The sequence below is a fragment of the Engystomops pustulosus genome, chromosome 8, assembly GCF_040894005.1.
Source record: "Engystomops pustulosus chromosome 8, aEngPut4.maternal, whole genome shotgun sequence".
Classification (NCBI taxonomy): Eukaryota; Metazoa; Chordata; class Amphibia; order Anura; family Leptodactylidae; genus Engystomops; species Engystomops pustulosus.
The window spans coordinates 45,082,698-45,103,470 of record NC_092418.1 but is presented as its reverse complement, the minus strand read 5'-3'; the positions used below and the strand labels follow the sequence as shown (position 1 = coordinate 45,103,470).

At 43.0% G+C, this 20,773-nt stretch overlaps 1 protein-coding gene across 1 annotated transcript; it reads left to right on the top strand.

Moving 5' to 3' along the window:
- Window positions 1-15: 15 nt before the first annotated feature.
- SNRNP25 (small nuclear ribonucleoprotein U11/U12 subunit 25) lies at window positions 16-11,260 on the top strand. The gene is made up of 7 exons (XM_072120798.1): window positions 16-167; window positions 288-458; window positions 1,486-1,576; window positions 2,050-2,155; window positions 2,230-2,304; window positions 8,104-8,168; window positions 11,095-11,260. The coding sequence occupies exons 1-6, from the start codon at window positions 129-131 to the stop codon at window positions 8,159-8,161; spliced, it is 540 nt and encodes a 179-aa protein (XP_071976899.1). The 5' UTR covers window positions 16-128; the 3' UTR covers window positions 8,162-8,168; window positions 11,095-11,260.
- Window positions 11,261-20,773: the final 9,513 nt, after the last annotated feature.

Genomic DNA, 20,773 nt, shown 5'->3' with positions numbered 1-20,773 from the left:
AGTCCGATGAACCGGGAGACTGTTCCGCCAGCAGTCGCCAGTGATGATGTATTTCCGCCCTGAGGTCATGGTCAGGGATGCGCTTCCGCTTGTCTGTGTTAGGGTCTCTATGAAGTGGCCACAGTTAGATGATTAATGATTGCGCCCGGGAAATCCTGCAGCAGCGGGTGAGTGCGATACTACACCACTGGCTCCTGCACTACCGGAGCATTAGGACACATTGGACAGAATTCATAGAAGCGTCATTAAAATTGTGTCCATAAATGTTTTGGGTTTTTTTTTTGCAGAAAATGGATGGAAATGTCAACACAGAATATGAGACTGATCTGCCCCATCCAGGAGCTGGAATCAAGGAAGAAGAGGAGGAGGAGCTGCCACACGCAGAGGTCATAGACATATTCCAGGAAGGGCTGGCCATGCTGGTCCAGGACCCGCTACTATGTGACCTGCCCATACAGGTGAGGGTCGGGGCAGGGAGAAGTGTCATATGGGTGGCTCTGTACTAGACACTGCCCACATGACACTTTGTAAAGTCAGATTCTGGCACCAGCGCACTCGCCACTCAGAGCCAGTGACCATTTGGAACAGAGGCTGAAATAAAGAAGTTAAGCTGGACCAAGACTTTGTTTTAAACACTCTTTTATTAGCCTCCATCAAAGAGGATGACATTATTGCAAAAAAGGCATTCCAACAACAAGGACAAAGTCTATAGGCTCCGAATAACAAAGGCAATTACCATAGCCCCTACATGCTGCAGTTTCACAGGCTGTTACACTGTCTAATCCTCCGTCCTGCTCTGTCAGAATTCACCCATCCCTCTACCTGATGTAATCTCACTGCAGTAGAGGAACTTACAGCACACAATGAAAGAGGGGGAAGTGCTCCTCAAATAGTGTAACAGCACTGGTAGTGCCCCCAGAGCATGTCATTAGCATCATTTTAAAAGTTGATTTTTAGAAGGAAGGAGGCTGTAGATAACAAATATAAGAGGATTACCACAGTCACAGTGCCTGGATCTATGAGTAAGTGTCACTGGCTTATGGTGCTTTATTTTTATGATCAGTTACATTTGCATGAAAATGGGTTCATGTGGGAAGTTTTGGGGGCCCGATTCCTCTAATGACTGGCCTCCCTGGATAATTGGGCGACACAGCAAGTGAAGTTCCCTGGAAAACGGAAGTGTTGTCCTTTGTCCGAGTGGCCAGTCATTGGATGAAGTAGGACAAGTGACCCCCTGCAACTTTCATTCGAGTGACCTAGCAACCAGACTGGGGTAAGTGCTTTTCCTTTTTTTCTCTCTCTTCTTCTGTTGGGCCCTTGATAGTTTTTCTGATTCTGGAAAACTTCTTGAAATCACAGGCCCTTTTAAAGGTGGGCCTGAAATATTCTTGACCACTAGGGGCTGCTGGATTCCAACCAATTTGTCAAATCTCTTTTTACCTTATCCAGTATATGTATATCAGGGTGATTATCCTTTTATTACAGGTTACATTAGAAGAAATAAATTCTCAAATTGCACTGGAATTTGGTCAAGCAATGACTGTCCGCGTTTGTAAGGCTGACATGGAAGTGATGCGTGAGTATTATACATTGTGTAAATGCAGACAGCTCAGACTGCCTTGTGTAAGGCTAAAGACGCTGTACTTCCACCATTGGTAGAGCTCATGTTGCACAAGCTACAGCCACTTACCACATTATCTTGTTTTGGAATATTATTTTATGATGGAAGAAAAGCTATACAGCCTGTAGTGAAAGGACTCTCCACTAGAGGGCATCATGTAACACCATCAGGATTTAGTCTTGTGATGCACAAGTTGTAAAAGTTTCTAAAACACTTGTTAACTTTAGTTTCGGGCTTGTTAGATGGTTTTTGGGGCACATTACACCAGATTTCTTGGTCTGACCTGATGCAGATCACTTACTTGTGCTATAACTGTACTATATCGCCATCTGCTGGTGACACTGAGGTAAATTCCTGTTGTGTAGAGACCATAATGACATCATATGATTGTACGGTATGTTACATTGATACAGAATATTTTCTCCCAGCTGTGGTTGTTGTCCAGAATGCCACCGTTCTTGATTTAAAAAGAGCCATTCAGCGATATGTCCAGCTGAAGCACCAGAGGGAAGGAGGGATACAGCACATTAGCTGGTGAGGTTATTATACATTGGTTGTAGGGTAACCTGTAGTAATGTGACGACTGATGCAGAATTTCTGAATACTAGGAAATACGTCTGGAAAACCTACCAGTTGTCCTTTTCTGGGGAGAAGCTTGAAAACGATGAGAAAAGTCTTCGAGAGTAAGTTGCACAACACTCAGGGGCTGAGCTCTCCTCAAACTTACTGGGTGTCATACACACAGCAGAAACACAATTGATTGCTACTGGCACCGATTGCTGGTGTTAACCTGTTAAATGCTACAGGCAAAGCCGCCAGCTACATATCAATCTTGCATGCCACGATTTTGGCGGCAACGTCACTGCCCAATGACTCCATGACAGGCTAGAGATTCTATGAAGATTTGTTAGAGTGATTCGGTGGAACACTGCAACAGATCTTCATAAAATCCACCATATATGTGATATATGGTAGAAACAATCACAGCCCCTAGGGTTAAAGAACCATAGGCAGTCTGCAAAAATAAATAAATAAAAAATAATGAATGAAAGTTTAAAGGACATCTGCCATCAGGTTGCCCGACATTAGACCATTAGTACTCATACAGTTGTTATGTCATCAGGGGCTATGAACCACTTTTATTATGTTCCAGAATGCCGTGGTTTAGAATATGCAAAACAGCCGGGGCACTAACAGACCCCTGAGCTGCCAACGGAAACACGGCCCCCTTGCCCCCTGGTAAGCACCACGGGTGGTGGGGGTCCAAATCATATAGCCCTTACACGCCCCAGTCATGGGTGACCGTGGCGTGTAAGGGGTTAACAGCCGCGATTGGAGGATGTTGGTTATAATAATCAGTCCCTGCTGCCCGTGACGAAGTAGTATGTCCAATGTCGGTAAGGGGTTAAATACTGCTAGGAAGTGCAATTTTCTCTCATAAAGCTCAGTACACAGAAACACAGAAGGGGAGCAAAAAATAGAAATGCAAAAATTCCAGTGATGCCTCTCTATGGGATATTAATAAGTGTATGACAGGCAGGGCCGGATTAAGGTTGGTGGGGGCCCCTGGGCGCAAATCCTGGTGGAGGCCTAAGGGTGCTGTCACATATTTGAGTTTTGATTCAGTTTTTTATTGGAATCAAAATGCACTGGGCGATGCCGCAGCCGATCGCTTATGCACACAGTGTCTTGCATTTAGACAATACATGAAACTGGAAGCTGATTGCAATTGCAAGCGTATGCAATCGGCTGACCATCCCAAACTTGTAAACATAGTTATGCCACCCATAAGTGAGCACCTTCTTTATTTGGGGGAGGTAGGGGCCCTGAGTTATAGGTAGCATGGAGAGGGCCATGTGTTTTTTTTAGATTTTTTTACTAGTTACATTGCTTGGTACTCAACTTCTCCTCTCACAGTAAGCTCACAGACCACTCGGTGGGAGGAGAAGGTGGGCTGAGTGATCTCTATGAAGCAATCTAACACTGATTGACTTAAACTTGACTGGTTAGGATAGGTACAGGGCGGAGTCAGGACCAAGGGGTTGCCAATCACAGTACTATAATACTACTCCTATGTATAAGAATATAACTACTATAATACTGCCCCTATGTACAAGGATATAACTACTATAATACTGCCCCCTATGTGCAAGAATATAACTACTATAATACTGCCCCCTATGTACAAGAATATAACTACTATAATACTGCCCCCTATGTACAGGAATATAACTACTATAATACTGCCCCCTATGTACAGGAATATAACTACTATAATACTGCCCCCTATGTACAGGAATATAACTACTATAATACTGCCCCCTATGTACAGGAATATAACTACTATAATACTGCCCCCTATGTACAGGAATATAACTACTATAATACTGCCCCCTATGTACAGGAATATAACTACTATAATACTGCCCCCTATGTACAGGAATATAACTACTATAATACTGCCCCCTATGTACAGGAATATAACTACTATAATACTGCCCCCTATGTACAAGAATATAACTATTATAATACTGCCCCCTATGTACAAGAATATAACTACTATAATACTGCCCCTATGTACATGAATATAACTACTATAATACTGCCCCCTATGTACAAGAATATAACTACTATAATACTGCCCCTATGTACAAGAATATAACTACTATAATACTGCTCCCTATGTACAAGAATATAACTACTATAATACTGCCCCCTATGTACAAGAATATAACTATTATAATACTGCCCCCTATGTACAAGAATATAACTACTATAATACTGCCCCTATGTACATGAATATAACTACTATAATACTGCCCCCTATGTACAAGAATATAACTACTATAATACTGCCCCTATGTACATGAATATAACTATTATAATACTGCCCCCTATGTACAAGAATATAACTACTATAATACTGCCCCTATGTACAAGAATATAACTACTATAATACTGCTCCCTATGTACAAGAATATAACTACTATAATACTGCCTCCTATGTACAAGAATATAACTACTATAATACTGCTCCCTATGTACAAGAATATAACTACTATAATACTGCCTCCTATGTACAAGAATATAACTACTATAATACTGCCCCTATGTACAAGAATATAACTACTATAATACTGCCCCCTATGTACAGGAATATAACTACTATAATACTGCCCCCTATGTACAGGAATATAACTACTATAATACTGCTCCCTATGTACAGGAATATAACTACTATAATACTGCCCCCTATGTACAGGAATATAACTACTATAATACTGCTCCCTATGTACAGGAATATAACTACTATAATACTGCCCCCTATGTACAGGAATATAACTACTATAATACTGCCCCCTACGTACAAGAATATAACTACTATAACACTGCCCCCTATGTACAGGAATATAACTACTATAATACTGCCTCCTATGTACAAGAATATAACTACTATAACACTGCCCCCTATGTATAAGAATATAACTACTATAATACTGCCTCCTATGTACAAGAATATAACTACTATAATACTGCCCCTATGTACAAGAATATAACTACTATAACACTGCCCCCTATGTACAGGAATATAACTACTATAATACTGCCCCCTATGTACAGGAATATAACTACTATAATACTGCTCCCTATGTACAGGAATATAACTACTATAATACTGCCCCCTATGTACAGGAATATAACTACTATAACACTGCCCCCTATGTACAGGAATATAACTACTATAACACTGCCCCCTATGTACAGGAATATAACTACTATAATACTGCCTCCTATGTACAGGAATATAACTACTATAATACTGCCCCCTATGTACAAGAATATAACTACTATAACACTGCCCCCTATGTACAGGAATATAACTACTATAACACTGCCCCCTATGTACAGGAATATAACTACTTTAATACTGCCTCCTATGTACAGGAATATAACTACTATAATGCTGCCTCCTATGTACAGGAGTATAACTACTATAGGAATACAATATGCATAACACAAATATGGTGTGTAAGATATTGCATTACACAAAGGACCGCTGCAACACTTCACATAGAAAGAGTGCCAGCAGTCCTGTGTCATAAAACATAGGAGGTCAGGCTGCAGCAGGCCATTGTAAAATATGGACCAATGGGGTGCAACAGACCTGTGTAATTTATCCCCATGGCTGCTGCACCCCATGGCACCATATTATATGCAGGAATGCTATGCCGGGTCTCCTTATCTTTCCTTCCACAGGACTTCTGCTGCTACCTCGTGTACAGGGTTGTCAAAAGTGACATTTGGCAACTCACAGGTGATGATCTGCTCCATCAGGTATAGACGTGCATAAAGATTCTCCAGGCCGTCACTTGTCGATGAAGAATCACACTCAGATGTAGTCGCCTGTAGTCGATGTAGTCTATGATCCTAAAGACACTACAGTCACTTACACTATAGTGTAACCTGAATAACACTGTGCTCCGAAATAATATAATATATACCCCTCACACCACAACTGACCACACTGTTCCTTAGGATGTGTGTACTAAATTAATGATATTTACATTGCCCCCTTTAATTTACTATAATACATTCAGCTCCCCACATATGCTGCCATACTGTAATATTGTAGTGTATGGTAGGATCAGATAACCTAGTGATATATAAAATAGTTAAAAATTTTTTATTAAAAATAAAAAAAATTAAAATTGAAATCACAACCTTTCCTTAGAACGGATATAAAAATAAACAGTAAAAATCATAAACATGTTAGTTTTCCCCGAATCTCAAAATGTCTGATCTATCAAAATATAATAACTGTTAATCTCGCGTTTAACCCAGTAATGCAAAATAGCGCCCAACTGTATGAAAAGCCAATTTTTTGGCCATTTTGCAACATAAAAAAATATGACAAGTGATCAGAAGGTCATACAGTCCCCAAAATGGTAGCAAAGAAAACATAAGCTTATCCCGCAAAAATTCACATTTCACACATCTCCATACACCGAAGTAAGAAAAATTTATTAGCACCTGTATATAGTGAAACAGAGAACTTTCTTTTTGTACAGAAGGTTTTAATTTTTTTTAATGTATTAAAACACAATAAACACACTAAATTTAGTATCGCTGTGACCGTACTGAGCCAAAGAATAAAAGAAATTAGTCATTTGGGGCGCACAGTGAAAGCCTTAAAAACCAAGCCGAATAGAAAACGGCATAAAAGCATTTTTTCACCAATTTCACTGCATTTTTTCTTGCTTCCCAGTGCACGGCATGGAATAATAAATACCATCACTATGAAGTGCAATTTGTTATGTAGAAAACAAGCACTCGCAGAGCTCGGTACACGGAAAAATAAAAAAAGTTATAGATTTTTTAGTTGGGGAGTGAAGGAGTTAATAACAATAGATCTAGTGACCACCTAATACTACACAATAAAGTGTTCACTTTAATTAGTATTTGAATAATAAGTGCCCCAGCCCTCCTAATAATCTCTACTGTAGTTTTAATTTACAAATAGTGAGTCCCTCACCTTCCCCAGCAGTGCCCCCTCCCCCACCTACACTTAAAGTTTCACAGAGAAAGATAACATAAACAATAGGGCAGCAGAGGTTATTTAATACATTACCCTATTTTTAAAGCTGCTGTCACCTCTGGCCTTCTCCACGCTGTAAATCTTCCTGGGGTCCTGGGTTCTGCCATTCAGCCTGGAGCCGGGCCCGCGCACAGGAGCGCAGCACATAGTGCAGCACACAGTACGCGCTGACACTCCTCCACGCTACACAGGTCGTGCAAAGACGTAAATTGCGTGACCTGTGTAGCTGACATACAGGCGCAGTGATACAATCACCAGTCCTCTGCTGCTAGAAGGGAGCGATACTCTGCAGCAAGCATTTAGAGTTACATTCACTCACAGCTGACAGTACTAGGAACGGAGCGAGTGGCCATAGATGCGACTTGGCACAGTGTGAGTGATTGCGATGCTTTGCAGAGTCGCCGCTGCGCAACATTCAGCTCACAGCTGAGCTGTAAGGAAGCATCAGCGGCAGTGTGCGGTGCCGATGCCAATCAAACTATGGGGTCCCGACCAAGCTGTAACTCAATGCCTGTGTCGGCAGACGTTGTCAGCCGGTGGGGCCCCCTGCGGGAAGAGGGGGGGGGCAAGATGGTGGGGGCCCCTGGGCTCGAGCCCCGGGAGCCCCGCCTATAATCCGGCTCTGATGACAGGGCTGGCAGATCACTTGGTCATTCCCTTCTCGGTCCCTTAATCTCCGTATTCACAGTGATTGGGCTACAGATCCTTCCTTTGTAGTGAATCTTATTGACTTCCCATGAAATCGTAATATCACTTTCAAATCTTTTAGCAGTTATGAGATCTGTTGAAAAACTACATTTCGGGTCCATTCATAGGATTTCTGGACCACCAGAAGATTTTTATGCGGCTACCATTCCCATTCACTGTAGTGTACAATGTATTACAGGTACGGCATTAAAAACCGAGATGAAGTGGTGTTTGTGAAGAAGCTGAAAAAGAAGTAATTATCTGGTAAGTGACTTCTGGGCTCCCTGAAGACAATATCTGTCAGAGGTCGCACTAACATTTTTCTAGAAGGGTTATAATAATCCTCTTACTATTTTTAAGGAGTACTTTTAGCTGAGGAGGAGTATGATATTTTCAGTAATACAAGTGTATACATTATAGCTGTATATAAGGTTTTTAGATTCTATTTATACAAGAAAATCATCTTTGTCCATATTTTCTGTGCTGAAATAGCAAAATAGGCAGTTACAATGATCTAGCATCATGCACCCGCCCCCCTCCCTGTCCCCTGACCAGACTGACGCAGCATGGGTTGCTTTGTTTTAGTAAACCACTTAGAGAGATGTAGTCGTAAGGAACAGTAAGATTTATTTACGCCCGACTGGGAGCATTTGCACATTAAAAATACCTTGTAGAAAACGCTCATAGGTGGGAGGGCCCCACGCTCCCCATATACATTTTAATGAATAATGAAGGGCTATGCATGCATGTCTCATCCTGATTGGATGGGTTAACCTTATACATTGGTTGCATTAACGCGTGGTCAGCTAATGATCTTCAAGTGATTTCATATAGCCAACATCTGGCAAGCATTACCCAAGTTCTTTGTCTTGTCCATTCTAATTAATGGTCACTCATAAGAGCGAGTGCCACTATGGGGAAATATAGCAGCTGCCCATAGCAACCTATCAGAATCCTGTGAGACACTGCTTTACAGTCATATCCGTGGATATGATTTAGAGCAGGGCCGTTATTCCTGTTGTTTCTGTATGACTATATTTTTATTGGAATGTCTCATTTTATTTGTATATGTCCGCTATAGTTGGTAAAGCACTACGGAATATACAGATGAATATGTATATGCACATGAACATTGCTGCGGGTTAGATACAATGGGTTCGGAATTGCACATTGTGATGAATGGGTTAAAACAAGACAGCCTTGGGAAGATCCGAGGCTGTCATGGCAACCGATCAACGCCCCGATAACATCAACGGCACCACCATCTTTTTGAAGCCGCCGGCAAAGCTTTGCCGGCGACGATGGACGTGTCAAGACCTTTGAAAGGTGCTAGCACCGATCGCGGGTGTTACCAGTAAGTGTTTGCTGCGATATCCAATTTTAAAGTTCTTGCTCAATTTTAGGTTTTGAGGTATCTGCGAATTTCCTGTGCAAAAACATTGCAAAAAGGCAGAAATTGAGCAGATGATTGGTGCAGTCTATTTGCACACAGCACGCACAGCTGATACTCGCATCAGAAGGTATTTGACACTGCATTATAAATCAGACTGTTGGAAACCTGTAAATCTAACAGGTAGGCATCTGCACAAAATTGTCTCGGGTCTCAGGCGCCCCCGTGTGCCCCTCTGCCCCACTCACCTCTCTGGGTTCCAGCGGCGTAACAAGTCGTCATGTCTGGAGCCAGTAGGTCTGCTCTTGCTGTTGCTGATGCCCATTAGCCTGTGGACTTACATAGCCATTGACTTTATTAAGGATCTCCCATCTTCTTCCGGTAATACAGTCATCTGGGTGGTAACGGATCGGTTTTCTAAGATGTCCCACTTGATCCCCCTGCCTGGTCTACCCTCTTCTCCTCATTTTGCCATACTGTTCTTCCTCCACATCTTCCGGCTTCATGGACTCCCCCTGCACATTGTCTCGGACCATGGGGTCCAGTTTGTTTCCAGGTTCTGGCGTTCCTTGTGCAGCCAACTGCAAGTTAAGCTGGACTTCTCTACTGCCTATCATCCGCAGACTAAAGGGCAAGTGGAGAAGGCCAGAGCAGCCCAGAGTCTGGTTGGCCTTCTCCACTTGCCCTTTAGTCTGCGGATGATAGGCAGTAAAGAAGGCCAACCAGACTTTGGGCTGCTATCTATGACACTTTCTCTGCTCATCAGGATGATTTGTCCTTCTCTCTTACCTTGGGCAGAATTTTCATATAATTTTCTGGACTCTGAATCTGACGGTGCCGCTCCCCTCTTTGTTGTCTTTGGACGACATCCACGCCCACCTCTTCCTCTGTGCTTTATGATTTTCCTGCTGTGTATGAATTGGTTCAAGACCTCAAGTCCATCTGGGAGCAAACATTGCGGCCTCTACTTTGGGTGTCCGCCTGCACCAAACCCAAGGCCGACAAGAGATGCAGGTCTTCTCTACAGGTGATAAGGTGTGGCTGCCTTCTAGATATGTCCGGCTGAAGATTCCCAGCTACAAGCTTGGTCCTCGCTATCTGGCTCCATTTGAGGTGCTGAAACGCATCAACCCCGTGGCCTATAAGCTGTCCCAAACTCCTTCCACGTCTCCCTTCTGAAGCCTGTCATCCTGAATGGCTTCTGTTAAATAGCCAGCCCCTTCCTGTGTCCCCTGCAGAGATCTTCATGCCTTAGAGAAAGCTTGTTCCCTATGTCCTCTGCGTTTATTGTGATTTCCCATTGTGACCTCGATCCCATTCCTGACTTCGCTCTTGTGCTTCCTGTCCTGATCTTCTGCTACGTCCCCAACTCTGATCCCATGCTTCACGTCTCTGCCTCACAATTCTGCACCTCTCCTTGGCCTCCGCAGCGGACAAAGTCGTGCCTATGGAGAAACCTGGTGGTACCACGCCACAGCAAGTCCAACCCGGTCCAGTGGGTCCATTACCTCAGGTGCCTGACAAAAATCCTGCCTAATGATAAATCTCCACAAAGAGTGAAAAATGCAAAGGTGTCTGAATACTTTCTGTCCCCACTGTACTTCTGTCTCCCCATGGTATTTCCTAGTAACCGGCAATGCAGCCCTCAAGGGCCTTGATAAAACAGACTTTTCTGTCCAGTGTTTACAGGTTGATTACATGTATTGGGGCAAAAAGTGAACATCTCTGAAAAGACAACACATTTTGGGTTGTATAAGACCCCTTTCCAATCATATATTTTTTTTTAACTTTTTCTTATAGACTCCATGCATCCAGTGACAACCTCCGTGATGGATGTAATGAACAGTGCTGATGTCTGCTGGCAGATCCTTCACAACTGATTTTGATTATATCCACTTTTATTGCTTCACATTGAAAGGATTTTTTCTAGCATGTTAAAAATAAATGTTTTATAATTTTGTATTTCTGGCCGTGTACTGCTGCAGCTTTCTTGTAGAATTACATTTTTGATCTAGGAATGAACCCTTAAGATATAGAGAAGGGCAGGAGGAACGGCATACATGTCAGAAACCTATTAACCATTTAAGGACCAAGCCACTTTAGGGCTTCCGGACCAAGCTGATTTTTTTTAAATAAATCTGCCCTGTGTCTCTAAGTGGTTTTAACCTTCAAATGCTTTAACATATCCAGGTAATTTTTTGTTTGTTTGTTGGATGATATCTTTTGCATTTAATTATGAAAAAAAAATTGACCGTTGGCAAAAAAATTAGTTCTATTTTTTTTTTTTTTCAGGTAGACCGTCATAGCACCCAAATAACTTCATAACTAATACCGTATATACTGGAGTATAAGCCGACCCGGTAATTTTTACGCAAAAACCTGGAAAAACCTATTGACTCCAGTATAAGCCGAGGGTGGGAAATGCATTGGTCACAGCCTCCAAGTTTATAGCCTGCCCCTGTAGTGTGCAGCCTGCCCAGCCCCTGCCGCAATATAATTCTTGTAGGGGAAAAAAAACAAACACTGTACTCGCCCTCCAACGCCCCCCGGCAGGTCCTCTTCTATACCGCGATGCTGCGCCATGGCCTCCGTGTCCCGCACGGTCCATCACAGCGTTCGTGATGTCAGTCACTCGCTGACATCATATTGTGTGCTGTGCGGCTGACGTCAAGATCCCTGCGACGGACAGCACGGACACAGAGCCGATGCCGGAGCATTGCGGTAAAGAGGAGGACCTGCCTGGGAGGGGGGCATCGGAAGGCGAGTACAGTGTTTGTTGTTTCTCAAGTATAAGCCGAGGTGAAGTTTTTCAGCACACAGAAAAACTTGTCTTGTATAAGGTATTCACCTGAAGTCTGCTTTATGTTGGGATGGCTTTTTATGCATCCTCTCATTTTTGTAGAATGTTATGGGGCTTAGAAATGTGGGAGCAATTTTTTTAATTTTTATGAAAATCACCAAAACCTATATTTACAGGCACCTGCTCAGTTTTTAAGTGACTTTGAAATGGTAAAACCCCATACATTGTCCCAATATAGAAACTACACACTTCAATGTATGAGAAACCAACGTTAACCCCTTAAGGACGCAGCCTGTCTGTACGTTAAGGCTCAGACCCTTTTTTTTTAAAAATTGACCACCGTATCTTCCTGTGGTAATTACTTTTCAACACTAAGATATCCCTGTGATTTTGAGATTGTTTTCTCACGAGACATTGTAGTTTGTTAGTGGTATCATTTCAGTGATCAGTTTCTTTTTTGGTGGGTAAAAATTCATTAATTTAAGAAAAATCGGAAACAAATTGCAATTTTATTACAAATTACAATTACAAATGTTCTACTTTTTAGACACGGTCATACTACTTTTTTTTTTTTGTAGAAATCTTTTGCCATTGGTCTTCTTTTTATTTCCTTAATTCGTTTTGCGTTTACTTTTTTTTACGGATGTGAAAAGGTTTCAAGATTAAGTAGTAAGAAATTCAAGAGATTTGATAAATGCTTGAACCAATTCAGTTTGGAAGCCCCAATAAAGGCTTGTGTACTTTAATTTTAAAGTGCTATGGAATTTGATGGCACTATATAAATAAACATTATTACTATAAACCCCCACAAGTAACACCATTTTATGAACCTAACATCTCAAACTATTCCAGTCGGCATTTGAAAAGTCATTTAACCATTTAATTCTTTCTCTGGAAGCAAACAAAAATGGATTGGAAATTTAGAAATTTCCATTTTTGAATAAGATTATTCTCATTTAACCCTAAAATTTAACACATTCAGAAGGAATTTGAGGTAAATATACATCCCAAAATTTTTGCCCTGCTTCTTCCGAGTACAGCAATACCAGACATGTGGATGTCAGCTGCTGATTCGTCGCACAGCGATGTCCAGAACAGAGTTAGTGCTATTGGATTTTTGGGAGGCCGATTTTGCTGCAAATGTTTTGTGGTGCCACAGTGTACTTGAAGAGCCCCTGAAGTAACAGTACAATAGAAAACCCCCAAAGATGTCACCATTTAGGAAACTAGACCACTCAAAGAATTTATCTGGGGTTGTGGTGAGCATTTTCACCCCCAACATGCTGGTCAAAATTAATGCAAAGTACCGTATATACTCGAGTATAAGCCGAGACCCCTAATTTTACCATCAAAAACTGGAAAAACCTATTGACTCGAGTATAAGCCGAGGGTGGGAAATTCATTGGTCGCTGCCAGCACTGCCACCAGTAGTATACAGCACTGCCCCTAGTAGTATACAGCACTGCCCCTAGTAGTATACAGCACTGCCCCTAGTAGTATACAGCACTGCCCCCAGTAGTATACAGCACTGCCCCCAGTAGTATACAGCACTGCCCCCAGTAGTATACAGCACTGCCCCCAGTAGTATACAGCACTGCCCCCAGTAGTATACAGCACTGCCCCCTGTAGTATACAGCACTGCCCCCTGTAGTATACAGCACTGCCCCCTGTAGTATACAGCACTGCCCCCAGTAGTATACAGCACTGCCCCCTGCAGTTTACAGCACTGCCCCCAGTAGTATACAGCACTGCCCCCAGTAGTATACAGCACTGCCCCCAGTAGTATACAGCACTGCCCCCAGTAGTATACAGCACTGCCCCCAGTAGTATACAGCACTGCCCCCTGTAGTATACAGCACTGCCCCCTGTAGTATACAGCACTGCCCCCAGTAGTATACAGCACTGCCCCCTGCAGTTTACAGCACTGCCCCCAGTAGTATACAGCACTGCCCAGCGTTAAAAACTCTTCTGGCTTCCGCGCCCGTCTTCTTTCTTCTGCTGGGCGCCGCCATTGTTCTCCCCCGGACGGCGCCTAGTATGATGCGCCGCTGCTGACGTCATACTAGGCGCCGCCTGTGGGAAAAACATGGTGGCGCCCGGCACGAGGTTATAGAAGACGGGCGCAGAAGCCAGAAGAGGACCCACGCGGACATCGGGGGAGCAGCGCTGCACGTCGGGGCCACCGGAGGGGAGTATATAAGTTTATTATTTTTAAAATATTTTTTGGCTCGTGTATTGGCTCGTGTGTAAGCCGAGGGGACGCTTTTCAGTACATTTTTTGTGCTGAAAAACTCGGCTTATACACGAGTATATACGGTAAATGGTGCAGAGTAAAAATTGCGTTTTTATCTCACAAATGTCATTTTAGTGCCTAATATATTGTGCCCAACCCATGCCACTATAGACACCCCAAAAATCATTCTGCAGGTTGTTTCGAGTACGGCAATACCACACATGTGCCAATAATTCACAGGCTGGGCACGTGGCAGAACTGAGAAGGGACAAGCAAAATTTAGCTTTTGGAGCACCCTTTTTGCTAGACTGGTGTTGGGGTGCCCCTGAGGTACCAGTACAATAAAACCCCCAGAGTAGTTACACCATTTTTGGAAAGGGCACGTCTCAAGGAATTAATCTAGGGTTGGATGAGCATTTTAACCCCTGAGATGCTGGCCCAAAGGTGATACAAACTGAATGGGTCCATGTAAAAATTGCATTGTCTTCTCAAATGTGCCATTGTAGTGACAAATAAAAACAGCCCAACTCATGGCACTGGAGACAAACAACCCCTAAAACATTCTCCGGGATATTATAGGTATGGTAAAACCCCATGTATGGCAATAGGCTACAAGACACGGCAGTGCTTGGAAGAGAATGGTATTTGGAGCACAGACATTTCAAATTTTTTTTTGGCATCATAAAACATATCTAGATGCCCTTAGGGTCCAGTACAGTAGAAACCCCTGAGAACTGACCCTCCATGAATTAATCTAATGGTGTAGTGAGCATTTTAACCCCCATAATGGATAATGCATAGTACAAAATATCCATTATCCATTCCGGCTTAATCTCAGCCGGAATGATGTACGTATAAGCCAGGGGTCCCCAAACTTTTTACTTTGTTCTTAAGTTGAATTTGTATGTAAGTGGAAACTGTATATTTTATAATTGTAGATCCAGACTAAATTTTTTTTTGGCCCCAGTGACAATTGAAATCTAAACATTTTTTGCTGTAGTGGGACCCAGGATTATCAATGAAGCTTCATTGCAGACACCTTACAGCTGATCATTGCAGTCTGGGACTATAGTAAAGCATTCAGAAAGCTTCACCAGAGGTCAGATGGGTCTGTCTGTAACTATGGGTTGTCTGTAAGTTGGGTGTCCTTAAGTAGGGGACTGCCTGTACTAGACTGCCCCTCATAATTAATTATTTCCTATGCTGCCCCCCACCATTAATTATTTCCTATGCTGCCCCCACCATTAATTATTTCCTATGCTGCCCCCCACCATTAATTATTTCATATGCTGCTCCTCCATTAATTTTTTCCAATACTGTCCCTCCATCAAAAATTATTTCCTATGCTGCCCCCACCATTAATTATTTCCTATGCTGCCCCTCCATCATGAATTATTTTCTGATGCCCCTCCATCATGAATTATTTTCTGATGCCCCTCCACCATTAATTATTTTCAGATGCCCCCCCCCCCCCCGCATCATTAATTATTCTCTGATGCCCCCCCCCTGCATCATTAATTATTTTCTGATGCCCCTCTGTTTGCTGCTGGTTAAAAAAAAAAAAAACCTATACTCACCTCTGGCAGTGGCTCCTGCGTCTTCTTTCTTCTGGCTGCTGCCGGACAGGAAGGGGTGCACGGCCGCGTGATGACGCGCATCCAGGTTCAAGGAGCAATGTGCGCTGGGGTTGTCTTCCGGGCACATTGCTCCACCTGCAGTAATAGTGCTCGAGCTGCCACATCGGCCGCATCAAGCACTATAACAGTGCTCCTGCGGAGACCTGCTGGGGGCCTCAGCAGGAGCCGCTGGCGCTCCAAGCCCTGGATGTGGCGGGGGCTGGATAAAAACGGTCCGCGGGCCGTAGTTTGGGGACCACTGGTATAAGCTGTGTGAGAGTACATTGGTCACGGTACAATTATATATCCAGGGACGTGTGATAAACCCTGAAACAATCTTTCATGCATAATCATGGTTTCTCGGGGCATGTGTCAAGCTCTGGTATATGGTGTGGGGGTTTTTTTATTCCCCTTTTGGAGCACACCATGCACCTCTTCTGTGCCCTTCCCTTGCTGTCTGTTTGAGGAACTTCTGGAAAGTGTTGCCCTGGTACAATGCATGTACTAGCACTCCCCCCTTCCAGGTCTCTAAAAATCAACTGCTTGACTACCACCTCTTGAAATTCCAGGAAAGTTCCCATCTGGCCTGCACATCGATGTAGCATGTAAGCATTGTACAGTGCTATGTGCATGATGTGCGCTGCCAGCTTCTTGTACCACACCCTCGACTTCCGCATGATGTTATATGTCTGAAGCACCTGGTGCAACCCCTCCCATGTACCTATAATATTCTTATAATCCAGAATACAGTTTGGCTTGGGGGCTTCTGCACTTGTACCTCGTACAGGGGCAGGGGTGGTGGTGTGCCTATGTATTGTTATTAGTACAAGGACGTCCCTCTTGTCCTTGTACCTAACACACAATACTGAGTCGCTGCATAGTGCTCGGCTCTCGTGCCTCTTGAGCTTTTCCCCTAGCAGCGACTTTGGGAGATCCCTCTGATTTTCTTAACAGTGCCGCATGCCACAGTTTGTCTGGAAGCGAGGCACTTGAAGAGGGTAGTACTAGTATAAAAATGTTAATTCCTATTAAGCAACCAATGGGCAAAGAAATTACCAAATGCTGCACATGAATAAACATGTCAACCTATCTAAAGAAAACAAAGGGCCATGCAGGCAGCTCTAATAAAATGTCCAATTTTATTTAATGAAATATATATAAAAACGTGAAAAAAAATGACATGAAATAAGAAACATGATCCAGTGATGGTTACAAAGGTTACAAATTTGTCGATTACATATATCTACATAACAAAACTATTCTAGAGTCCTTCGCTCCATATACCTTGAACCTAAAAGAGTACCCTCTTATTGGGCAGGTTCCGGTGGTACTAAAGTCTCCCTTTGAAATGTACCAGGGCCTCATCTATCAATATGTGCCTCTTTGGAGTATACACTTCCATAAATCGGGCTCTCAGTCTGATATTGGCCAGACCCTATAAAATCTATCATATCTGGGGTCATCTCTTGGTGGGCACCGTGCATTGTCGGCAAAATGCAAAAAACTATGAATGGCTTCAAAGCGCATCCTATTCATTGCCATGCAGAACATCGGGGTGTGGTACAGTATGTCTGTGCTCCAATAGTTCCTGATAGTGGGCTTTTTGACAAGTCCCATAAGAAGTACTATGCCCCAATACTTCTCCATCTCTGCTGAACTGACAGGGGTCCACCTATGGGGTTGCACATAAAAAGAAGTGTGGTTTAGGGCCTTATACTATGCAGCGTAGAGATTGGTCTGTGTTACTATCAGACCAATTAGGTCCTCACTTAAAAAAAAACTCTAAACAGTCCACTGGTCCGAGGCCTGCCTTGTCTCTGTGTATTTCAGGACTGGCCTCAAAATCAGGGACCTGAGGGTCAAAGTTACTGGGAGTCACCCAGGTGGGGTCAGAAGTCCCGGGCACTTCAGCAGAAGTCCTGGACTCTTTTAAGCACTACTGCGAAAGCACCTTCTCGGGTTCCTCAGAGTCGCTTTGTGAAGACAAGGTTGACAAATAAAATGGACACGCTTCCACACTCCTCATACTCCTCCATGCCTGCCTCTCCACACAACCCCTACTCCTTCACACTACTCCTACTCCTCCACAAAACGCCTACTCCACGCTACTACTACTCCTCCACGCTACTACTACTCCACCACAGAATGACGACTCCTCCACGCTATTACTCCTCCTCCACAGAACGACGACTCCACCACGCTACTACTACTACAAGCTGCTACTACAACTCCTAACAGATCACACTTAAAAGTGCAATTGTGGGGGAAAGGGAAAATGTACAAAGGTGGGGGGGTCTTTGTGTGTTTTAGGGTACAGTAAAGGGGCAGATCACTAGCACAACTCTCTCCAACACCACCAAACACAAAATGGCGATGTTACGGGCTAGTAAGATCTGCACCCCAATGCCACAGATCGCTGTCATTGGCCAATCAGTATTGATTGGCTGATTGCGGCTTTCGACGCCACAGGACCAATCAGACTGGTCCTGTGATGTCATCGGAGGCGATGCCGACACCCACTACCAAGGTGTCACCTTGTATCACGACAGGATGACGTCCAAAATGTAAGCAGCGCTTGCATCTGATATACTGGTCACTGAGCATTAAGTCACTGCACTCAGTGTACGATATTTTGGACGCGGAGCGCTAAGGGGTTAAGGAGCTTTTTACCCTTTTAAGTGTTTACAAGGGTTAAAACAAAATGGAGGTTGAATTTACAATTTGTAATTTTTTTGGACAATATATCCATTTTGGTCCAAAGATTTAAAATTCACAACGGATTAAATGACAAAAAGTTCCACAAAGTTTATACCCAATTTCTCCCGAGCATGCTGATACATATGTGTTGGTAAACTTCTGTATGGGCACATGGCTGGGCATAGAAGGGAAGGAGGTGCCATTTAGAGCAGAGTTGCATTGTCATATTTTACATTATAAAATGTTTAGATTTTTTTGTAATGTGGACATATGGGGGCTTTTTTTATCCGGTATGAGAACCACAAGTACATTGTTTAGGTGTTTTAAATACATAATTGATGAGATTTTATTAACTCTTGTTGAGGAAAAGAAAATCATTAATGCTGGTTTACGGTTTTTATTGTTGGTTGTACAACATACCATAAAAATAAATTATCTTTTAATTGTTGACTTGTTTTGCAGCATATTGAGAAATTTGTTTGTTTTTGCATCACAATGTTCTAAGAGGCATAACATTTTATGTGCCGACCGGGACTTTTCACGGGCATCTCTGGCTCTCCCTGGACCTCCCCATGTGATCCGGTTACCGCTTACCGCGGGCATCCAGCACCTAAGGGGAAGCGGAGGCGCTCCGTGCACCTTAAATCATACTCCAGAGTCATGGTGACGATTTCTGGCATGTCCGGAAGTGACGTTCCAGAGCTCGGAGCGTGAACGCTGGCTGCGGCCTTCAACATGGGGATGGGCTCCCCAGAAGTTATTTTATTCTGAGGTCTCAATTTGAAGTGTATGTTCTGGGTACACTTTACCGCCGTGTGTTACGTTCCCTGCCGTCAAAGACATGTCTGAAGAGGCAGATGCAGGCTCTCTCCACCCGCTGGTACCTATAAGTGTGCTGTAGGAGTTCTCCACATCATATGAAATGATATGTGTCTGTGTGTATATAATAGATCTCTTGCAAAAAAAATCTTCTCCTCCTTCTCTTCCAGGAGAAATCTTTTAAAATCTTTTAAATACGCCACACGGGGCCGTCCTACACACTGGGGCTCATTTACTTAGGGCCCGAATCGCTCATTTTCATCGAATCGCAAATTACCAGTTTGTGCCGAATTGCCCCGGGTTTTTGGCGCACGCGATCGGATTGTGTCGCATAGGCGCCGGGTTGCATGCAACGGAAATTAGGGGGCGTGGCAGTTGGAAAACCCGACGGATTCGGGAAAAAACGCGGTATTTTTAAAAAAAAATGTGTCGCTTGACACGCACTTAAATGCACCAGGAATAGGATGGTGAACTCCAAACATGATTATATAAGCTATTATGCAGTATTATTATAAATCCACCATAGACCCCACTTAAAGGGTTGGTTTAGTATTTCTATTACATTACGGTACAATGATCCCAGTTGCAACCTACACTACTGTTGACTCTGTAAAACGCAGTGTGTAAACACTTCTCCACATAGACAGATATCGCATATAAATCCAAAATGAAAATGTAAAAGTTAAATAAGTAAAATAGTCACTGAATCGCATACATCCAGACCAGGATATGGGACATATTCCTATTACACATCCAATCGTTAGTAAATACTGTTTGTTATCTCCGTTGAGTTTATACAAACAGCTTGATATTTCTTGAGTCACTTGCAACTATTACATTTGAATGTCTGTATAGGTTTTGTGTTACCTGTATCGGCTCTTCAATGCTACAATACCATAACATAACTAATATTTCGGCAGCATTCTGGGTCCGCAAAAATACAGGTAACGCAAAACAACAAATGTAATAGTTGCAAGTGACTCAAGAAATATCAAGCTGGGTGTATCAACTCAACGGAGATATTTACTAACGACTGGATGTGTAATAGGAATATGCACCATATCCTGGTTTGGATATATGCGATTCAGTGACTATTTTATTTTTTTATTTTTGTGCATGCACAGTTCTTAATATATTGGATTTATCTGCGATATCTGTCTATGTGGAGAAGTCTTTACAAACTGTGGTTTACAGAGCCAGCAGTAGTGTAGGTTGCAATCGGGAATACTTCTAACTACTTTTTACTGACTTACTGAAGCACTAAATTGGTTTGGTAACCTCACTGAGCTTTGAACTTCATGGCCAGGTGTATCC

Coding starts and splice junctions, on each gene's coding strand:
- SNRNP25 (XM_072120798.1), top strand. CDS start 129: ATGATTAATGATTGCGCCCGGGAAATCCTGCAGCAGCGG. Junction 168..287: donor GGGAAATCCTGCAGCAGCGG/GTGAGTGCGATA, acceptor TTTTTTTTGCAG/AAAATGGATGGAAATGTCAA. Junction 2,305..8,103: donor GATGAGAAAAGTCTTCGAGA/GTAAGTTGCACA, acceptor AATGTATTACAG/GTACGGCATTAAAAACCGAG.